The sequence below is a fragment of the Sprattus sprattus genome (genome assembly GCF_963457725.1).
Source record: "Sprattus sprattus genome assembly, chromosome: 11".
Classification (NCBI taxonomy): domain Eukaryota; kingdom Metazoa; phylum Chordata; class Actinopteri; order Clupeiformes; family Clupeidae; genus Sprattus; species Sprattus sprattus.
The window spans coordinates 28,396,131-28,405,674 of NC_137909.1; the positions used below are offsets into that span (position 1 = coordinate 28,396,131).

The 9,544-nt window shown below is 48.5% G+C and overlaps 1 protein-coding gene across 1 annotated transcript in view; it reads right to left on the minus strand.

The window, feature by feature from the left end:
• LOC308372432 (transducin-like enhancer protein 3-B) overlaps positions 1-8,576 on the minus strand; it is a gene marked incomplete at its 3' end in the record, with an annotated part of 25,600 nt that extends 17,024 nt beyond the window's left edge. Inside the window, exons 1-5 of the mRNA XM_080847585.1 lie at positions 8,216-8,576; positions 7,288-7,483; positions 6,145-6,245; positions 5,722-5,785; positions 3,602-3,646 (exon numbers count right to left, since the gene is read on the minus strand). Of these exons, the coding sequence (XP_080703711.1) occupies positions 3,602-3,646; positions 5,722-5,785; positions 6,145-6,245; positions 7,288-7,311 (234 nt within the window). The 5' untranslated portion in view covers positions 7,312-7,483; positions 8,216-8,576. The remainder of the gene's footprint in view (positions 1-3,601; positions 3,647-5,721; positions 5,786-6,144; positions 6,246-7,287; positions 7,484-8,215) is intronic.
• Positions 8,577-9,544: the final 968 nt, after the last annotated feature.

Genomic DNA, 9,544 nt, shown 5'->3' on the forward strand with positions numbered 1-9,544 from the left:
TCCAGTAATCCCCCCCCACACCCACCCCCACCCCCGGCAGTTAACCACTCCCCACTCTGACCTCCTCCACGGAAGAAAGGAAGAAAGGGGGAAAAAAGAAGGGCTGACAAAGACTGAGAGATCTCGCTGTTTGCTCACTGACACACACACACACACACACACCCACACACACACACACACACACACACAATAAGCAGGTTAGAGCCCCCGCAGCAGAATGAATAATTCAGTTCCCTCCATCAGCTCGGTGGCGGCTCCTGATAAAAGTCAGGGCGCTAAAATGGATCAGTCGATTAACCTGTTTACACAGGGACAGCCCTCCCACTCACACACACACACACACACACACACACACACACACACCCTTCCCTTGCTCTACCCTCCTCCCACTCGCTCGCTCGCTCTCTCTCTCTAGTCATCCACCTCTCCCTCGCTAGTCATCTCCCTCATCTATCTGTCCACCCCTCCCTTCTCAGCATGTAACCTCCCCCCCACCCCCCCCACACACACACACACACCATCCCTCCATCCTCTCCGGGAGATAAGTAGCTGACTGGACCCATCACAGAAACGGCTGCTCTGACAGAAGTGAGGCTCGGCAGCAACGTCGCACACACACACACACACACACACACACACACACACACACAGAGGACACTGATTGATGGCCCTGCAGCTGCAATCCAGCATCTCCTCCCCGCACACCATTAACCTAACTGGGGCCTGAAGCTCTGTGTGTGTGTGTGTGTGTGTGTGTGTGTGTGTGTGTGTTCCAGAGGAAGGCCAGGGGTCAGTCTAAACATCCTCCCTCTCTCCGCTGCCTCTATCGTTGATCTGTATTCACTGCAAGTAGGCAGTAAGTAAGCAGACCACCTTAGAAAACACACACAGCCACAGACCACCTTAGAAAACACACACAGCCACAGACCACCTTAGAAAACACACACAGCCACCAAAGAAAACACACACAGCCACCAAAGAAAACACACACAGCCACCAAAGAAAACACACACAGCCACCGTAGAAAACACAGCCAGCCACGGAGAACCTTAGAAAACACACACAGCCACTTTAGAAAACACACACAGCCACCGTAGAACACACACACAGGCACCGGGCACCTTTAAAGCCAGACTCCTAAGCACATTGGGTTGCCTTTGTTGTATGAAATGGGCTATACAAATAAACCTGCCTTGCCTTCCTCCTCCTGTCCCAAGTGTATCTCGCACCTCAGAGTCCTGAGACCCACAGGGAATGCTGGGATATTGCTTGAGGGATAAGCCACTGCACTGGAAGGTGTCGAGAGCTGATTCATCGTCTGATAACCCCACCTCACCTCACCGCCCTCTCTCTGTCTTACTCTCCCCATCTCCCTCTTTCTTTCTCTCTTTCTCTCTCTCTCTCTCTCTCTCTTTCCCCATCTCCTCCGGCTGTGGTGTCTCATCTTAATTTACGGTGGCGTGTGAAATTTGCTGACATAAATCAGGCCTACGCTACGCTACGCTACTGTGCCGTGCTGTGTTAGGCTTCTCTCCCAGCAGTCATTAGCCGCACACACACACACACAGGTGTGCTAGGGCGTGCCAGGGCCAGCTGCGTTTCCACCATCACCCCCGGGGCTTGATCATGCCTCCTTGGGGCTTAAGGCCAGGGGGGTTTGCCCCCCACAATTACCCCTTTGGGCTAGAAAGGGCTAACTGGGCTTGAGGCGTGTTCAGGTGTATAACCTGGCAAACTGGTGCTTAAGGCGGTGTTCAGGTGTATAACCGGGCTAACGGAGTCAGGCGAGAGGGGTTCAGCGCCAAAACAACAGTATGACTAGTCATTATCACATAACCTACACGACACCAAATAACCTGAATAGATAGTGGCCAATCGCTGGAGCAGGTCAGCGCACAACATCAGGTCTCTACTTAATACTCGAGCTGATCAAAATGTAACAACTTAAAACAAGTGAATGTGTTACAAACATGATGCAAGCAGGCTACATACATGGTGCACGTCATGACCCGCAACACTGACGGATCCAACCTCAACACATTTCAAGGCAAAAACTGCCTCAAATTAGCACAACATGTATGGATGACTAATAACCATCACATTCTGGCTGGATGATTAGAGCTAATTTATTGCCAATAATGATTAGCATATCATTCTAGCACACTGTGCATCAAACATAAACTAACAACTAGTGACTGAATCTTTAACATGCCTATGCTGTTAGATAGTGTGTGTTAAAGCCACATAAGGCTATGTGATAAGGATTACTAAATCAACTTCTATTCCACTACACAACCGTTTAACCAACAGAGGAGTCTGATGAGCCTCTTCACGTTACAAAGAATACACTTTTTTTGCAGGTGAACTGTATATTTCACCAAGCCAACATCAGCAGAAAAAAAAAAAAAAAACAGCCACTCCAGTTTCCACTATATTCCCTTTTCCTCTATATTCCCTTCCTTAACTTTTCCTCTATATTCCCTGCCTTAACTTTTACACTGGCATCTAGACGCTATCATACGGTGCCTCACCCTGACCTTGCCATTGGCGTGTGAATGGGCATGATGGGTTTACTACGAGGCAGCATGTTATGGGCAGGTTTTACGACAATACTGTGGGGCTATCGGTTCGAGCAGAAACGCAAAAAAAAAAAACATTCTTTTGTTTTTTTTTGTTCTAGCGGCTTGAGGCCCCGGGCCATTAGCCCTGGTTGGCCCGGAGATAGCCCTGGTTGTCCCGGAGATAGCCCTGGTTGGCCCGGAGATAGCCGGCCCCATAGTAGAAACACAGCCATTAAGTCCCATGGTGACCTGCTGCCAAAGACCTGCCTCTAATCTTATCAAAGCTGTCTGACCAACACGCCAGCACAGCAGCTCAGCAGCACAGCCAAGACCACATAACACTACTTACAGACATGGCTGTGTGTGTGTGTGTGTGTGTGTGTGTGTGTGTGTGTGTGTGTGTCCTCTGCATGTGAAGGACTGCGTGGGGGCTGTGAGCGTGTGGGAAACGCTGGAGGTGTCTTGTGTGTGTTCAGGATTCCGGTGCCGTGTGTGTGCATGTTTGGGGAGTCACCCACAGTGTGAGAATGGATGTGTATGTGTGTGTGTGGGAGTGGGAGAATGTCTGTGTGTGCAGTTAAGTAATCATGATTGTGTGTGTGTGTGTGTGTGTTTGTGTGTGTATATAAGACAACAAGGGTACTGAATGTGTGTGTGACAGAAACACACTACAAAGATACTGTGTGTGTGTGTGTGTGTGTGTGTGTGTGTGTGTGTGTATATAAGACTACAAGGATACTGCATGTGTGTGTGACAGAAAGACACTACAAGGATACTGTGTGTGTGTGTGTGTGTGTGTGTGTGTGTGTGTGTGTTTGTTTGTGTGTGTTAGGCAAACAGGCCAACCTCCAAAAACACAGCCCCACTCACCCCTGAGCACGCCTGCGAACCACACTCCTCCTGTCTGTTCACACTTAAGTGCGATCGTGTTGACTGACGTTCACACACACTCTACACTTCTCTGAGTACCACAAGTATGTATGTATGTATGTGTGTGTGTGTGTGTGTGTGCGTGGAGAAGATCACAAGGCGTCACATACCTGTTTGTGCATCTCTATGTTCAGCCCATAGGACATCTCGTAGTACTGAAAGAAAAGAAGAAAAAAAGAATTGTTAGATTAAGTTGTGTGTAGAAACACATAATACATTAGTCACAACTCATTACAAATACCACTGTTAATGCAGTCAACACACACTTACCCTGCATTCAAAAGCAGTTAGCAGTCCTCACACATACACACACACAAAAGTAGTGCATTTCCACACATTGGCCCTCAGTCGTAGTGTATTTCAGGTTTCACACACACACACACACACACACACACACACACACACACACACACACACACACACACACACACACACACACACACACACACAGGCTCTGAGTAGTAGTGTATTTCAGGTCCCCCCTGGCTCTTCTAAGGCAGCTGGACAGCAGCAGTGCCGGCCAACTGAACTCCACAGAGAGAGAGAGAGAGAGAGAGAGAGAGAAAGAGAGAGAGAGCTAGAGAGAGCCAGAGAGAGAGAGAGAGAGCCAGAGAGAGAGAGAGAGAGCCAGAGAGAGAGAGAGAGAGAGAGAGAGAGAGAGAGAACTCAGCGGTCAGGGCAAGGACATGCACTGGACACCAAGCCAACCAGGCCAATACATTATTCAACTCTATCAGCCCCACTCAGACAGCAGAGAGAGAGAGAGAGAGAGAAAAGGACAGATAGAGGAAGGGGGGAGAGGAAGAGCGATAGACTGATGGAGAGATACTGATGGAGAGAGAGCGAGAGAGAGAAAGAGAAAGAGAGAAGAACAGAGAAAAGGAGACACAAAGAAACAACAGAGAAAAGGGCAGAGACAGCAACAGGAAGCAGATAGTGGAGAGAGGGAGGTAGCGGTGAGGACAACACAAACATGTCTGAAGATCTGCTGCCGACCCCTTGAGTAGCAGGATCCAATGCTATCAGCACACACACTCTCCACAGGGATCCTTCAAAGGTGTTTACCTAACCGCTCTCTGTCCCCCCAACACACACACACACACACACACACACACACACACACACACACACACACACACACACACACACACTCAAACTGACAGGGGTGTCTTCCTGCGAGAGGAATGTTTAACCTGCTTTCCTGGGCATTAATTAGTCATCCTTCAGCCTGTTTACCTATGATAAGAGAGTGTGTGACTGCGTGTGTGTGTGTGTGTGTGTGTGTGTAAGAGAGTACACTTCCACGGTTTGACCCTCAACAGCCTTGTTGAGTCGGCCCCTCGCCCCCCTGATCCCATCGCTCCCCCTCTTCCCCTCACATCCAGCCCTACTCACTCACTGTGCACACACACACACACTCACACACACACACACATCAGGTCTTTCTGCGCACTAAATTAAATTAACGCACAGCTGAATAAAAGGGGGAAGTAACACAACAGAAACGTCAGCGTCAGCAGCAGCAGGGGTGTGTGTGTGTGTGTGGCGTGAAAGTCTTTTTTTCCCACAGCACACACACACACACACACACACACACACACACAGTGTGTCGCGGCGCCTGTGCAGCCCTGCAGCTTCTGGTCCGTCTCAGTCACCCCTCACCTAATTTACAGCTAGCTAGGCGGCGCATTTGTCTGCGAGAGCGGCGGGTCTCCTTGGCGACTAATCAGATCCGCACACAGGGAGGGAGGTGTGGAGGGAGAGAGGGAGGAAGAGAGAGAGAGAGAGAGAGAGGGAGAGAGAGAGAGAGAGAGGGAGGTGTGGAGGGAGAGAGGGAGGAAGAAAGAGGGGGAGAGAGAGAGAAAGAAAGGGGACAATGCTGTAGTGGCTGACCCCTGTGGCTTGTGGGCGGCATAAGAGGGCAGACTGGGGCTCAGTGCAGTCAGTCATGGCCTCTCAATAAAGCAGTGGGCTCAAGTCAGCTCAAAGACCTCGGAGCAGGCAGGGGGGAGAGATATCTCACACACACACACACACACACACACACACAGTATTTCAGGTCTCTCTCATACACACACACACACCAAAAAAAGTACACACACACACACCTGGTTCTAATCACACAACAAAAAAGTACACACATACACACACACACACAGAGGCCATTCCGACACCCCCAGTCCCACACAACTAAGCGCATAACAATAGCTTAGCTCCAGTGTAAACTCACCATGACATAGTGCCTCTGCATTTCTGTCTTCTCATTGGCCAGTTTGTCGTATTCCACCTTTAGACTGTGGACAAAACACAAAAGAATTAGTGAGTTCAGTTCACCCAAGATCACCTAATTCTTTTTTCTCTTTAATCACGGGCTTATTCTGCACAGTAGAAAGTCTGCTGAATGGGCTTCGAGTGGCTGTTAGTCAAACACATGATTATGATTAGCATCCCAGGGTTGTGAAAATACACAATAGATTAAACGCTGGCCAGGGATTTCTCAGCTTTAACACATGTCTGTGTGTATGTGTGTGTGCAAGTGTGTGTGTGTGTGTGTTGGGAATTTCCTACGTGTGATTTGGCAATAAACAACACACACACACATCCGCTCGCTGTGGCTGGCTTGTTACAGGTGCTGGCTGTGTGCGATGATTACCTGTGGTACTGGGCTTGGAGGAACTGGAACTCGTCTTTAATCCTGTCGCAGGACTCGGCCACTGTGAATTTGAAACCAGGCTGGCCGGGCTGGTGTGGTGCCTGCGAGACAAGAGATTGCATCAATCAGAGCCAATTACTGCCCCAGGAGACAAGAAATGCTTTTCTGTTGTTCCCCTCCCTCTGTGTCTGTCTCTCCGTCTCTCTCTGTCCGTCTCTCCCTCTCTCTCTCTCCCTCAGTCTGTCTATCTCCCGCTCTCTGTGTGTCTCTCTCTCTCCCTCTCACTTGCTCTCTCTCTGTCCCTCTCTCTCTCTCTCTCTCTCTCTCTCTCTCTCTCTCCCTCTGTCTCTCTCTCTCTCTCTCTAATGCGTTATCAGCTCACGGAGCGAGAAGCTGCTCTCACGTTTCAGTGTGGATGGAAGTGAAGGGTGACATCTCTGCTAGAGTGCCATGTTGTGTGAGGGAGGGGAGTGCTAGGGTTTCTGACAGGGGGGGAGAGAGTGTGTGTGTGTGTGTGTGTGTGTGTGTGCCTGCAGGGAGGGCCCTTTTAAAGCTCCACATAAACACCAGCAGCAGAAATGGGGTCGCCGCGCATGGATGAGTCTGAGCGTGCCAAACTGCGCCTGTAAAAATTCGCCTTTGTTTTTTTTCCTCCCTCCCTCCCTCCCTCCCTCCCTCTCCCACTCTCTCACCCCCAACCCCCACTACTGCTTTTTTTTCTCCTTTCCCTCTCTTCCGTTGAGTTCAAACCAGGTGTTCTGTAAACAAATATGAGTAGAGGGAATAAACAGTGATCGCGGGGAGTGATTAGAGAGGAGAAGGGGGTGGGGGGGGGGGGGGGGGTAGCTCAATTCAACCACTTTCAAATGTAATCATCGGTGTCAATGAGCGTCTGTGGCAATGGGTCAGGCAGTGGTCTACTTGATCGCCTTGTTAAACCGCTATGCCAGCTATTGACCTGATGTACACATCAAAGTGTTATTGTGGCGGCGTTTTTTCAGCAAGTCAAAAAGAGGTACAGGTCGTCTTATAAAGATCAGGATGTCTTTGGTCGCGGACCAGTGGCTCTGCCGTGCTTGCCCGGATAAATCAATGCAGATGGAGCAATTACGTATCACATCGGTTCAAGATGTCCAAACTTACCGGATGCCGGCCCTGAGGGTACATCTTGAAATGTATCCCTTATTTGCTGGAGGTCTGTGAATAGCGTGGTTCTCTGGCACGCCGCTTTCTCCAGCGGTGTAGTCGGACACAAAGCCCGATTCCAGTGGTCGCTGGGGGGGGCTCAAGACCCCGTCAGTGTCCCCCTCGTTTTTTAAGATCCGCACAGTTTGATCCCCTTTTCAGTGTTCAATCGAGGAAGGAAGAAGGGAAACACATACAGCGTCAGTCTACTCGATAACTTCACCCACAACACAACACAGACAAAACGGGCGGCAGGTTAAACGAGGAGGGGGCTTCGTGTTCGGCCATTTAGAGAAGCAGTTCATTCAGTATTGAGGTCGGGTGACCTTACTAAATTCCCATCATTGAAGCGCCAGCTACGTGACGCTCTAATGCCGTTTTGCAATCGCTAGCCGGGAATCTCGATAAGCCGTTTAATGATCAGTTAGACAACTGGTTTTACTGGCTATTCCGCAATCCTACCGGCTGACCCACAACATTCACAGTGTTATGTGAGGCGTATGTACTTTAACTTAGACAAGTAAATCACATCAAACTAATGACTCATAGTTAGTAACACAACTGGTCTGATAACGTCGGGGCAGTCGTTTTTCTTTGTGTTCATGTCTGAAGTAAGGACACGCTGCCTCGAAACGTATCCTACGTAAGCAGACTATGATGGGAGCGCTAGAAACAAAGAAAACATATGTTTGAAGCATAGATATAGTCAAAGCTACGTGTTGCTGCTACATCGGGTTTGTCTAATTGATGGATGCGCTGTGCGCATTAACATTTGCTAGCTAGTTTGCTAGCGACAGCTAACCCTGCTAGCTCGTTAGCCAACATCGGCTACTCGACTTTTGTTGGATAAGAGCTGTTGTGGATAACGTTATCTTGGCTACCGTACCTGGATTGGTGTCTTCTGAGGTTGGTTCTGTTACGCGGCTCCGCGGAGAGCAAATTAAAACAAGATGGATGTGAAAAAGCCTTTGATGTATCAAATCCAGAAAACTGAGTTCAATAATCGAGAATGTTCCTGCTCGACGCCGACCGCGTCAAACATTTCTCTGAAAACAGAAGCGACTCTCGACGGCTGCTTCTCTTTGCAGGTTCAAGAGAGACTTTTTCCTCCGTTCTTAAAACTCCAGACTGCGACCAACCACTCACAAAAGAAAGACTGGGTAATCCAAAAAATCGTGCCAAAGTGTACTTCCGATTTTGAAGAGGTTTGGGTCGTTTAAAAGTGTAACGTTGTACTCCTTCGACAATCTCACATTTCCCCGTCGTCCAGCTATGCTATCCTGTGCCACACACAGACAGTCTACTGACACGAGGGCTGCACTGCCGCGAGAGCACCCCTTTCCAACCAATCCCGTCAAAGGAGAGGGATTCCAACCAATCATATTATCACAAACGGGGTTCTGTTGTTTCCACCAATCGTAATGCTATATCCCCACGTGGGGTTGTGTGCTCTACATATTACGTCATTCTCGCCATTTTAGGTCCGAAGTATTTTGCTATCATCACATAGCCTGCCTTGATATCTCTAAATATCTTGCACAAACCCAACGTGTGTATAGTCACATATCAGTGCAATACTAAATCTTGCGTAAATGTATCATTTTGTTGTCAGAATGAACAGGTATGTTTCGCAGTACTGTTGGACCCTACAGTGCATTCACTGAAGTAATCCTAACTGAAGCAAATCTTTTATGTGGCTCCACATTCAAAGCCTTCAGTAGTCCATGAAATAAATCATGGACGTTTATGGTCCATATAGACAAATGGCGCAGCACATTACACACACATACAGCATGCACAGTCTACACATTATGAGAAGATGCAGACAAAAAAACATTACACTATAGTCATGTGTATGCCATTTTTAGTTAAAAATGTCTGCAAGTCGCACAGAGTTTAGATGACAGCTTCGGTTTCGCCCTTTGATTTGATTACTGTGATATAAATCATAAATCACGATCAATGATATAGAGTAAGCTCAGAATTGGAAGTTATGTCACCGTGTCTATACATTCTATAGTTCTAGTAATACTGTGTTTTTGTACACCATCTTAGTTGTATATATTCATGTGAATATGACCCATCAACTAGATGGGTAATAGCGAGCAAAGGGAATAGGATGATGTCTGATCTCCGTGAACAACGGCCATGTTTGAACGTTGGAAGAGCAGCCTATCATGTGTTGCCTGTTTTGCTGTCCCCACGTGGGGTTCCT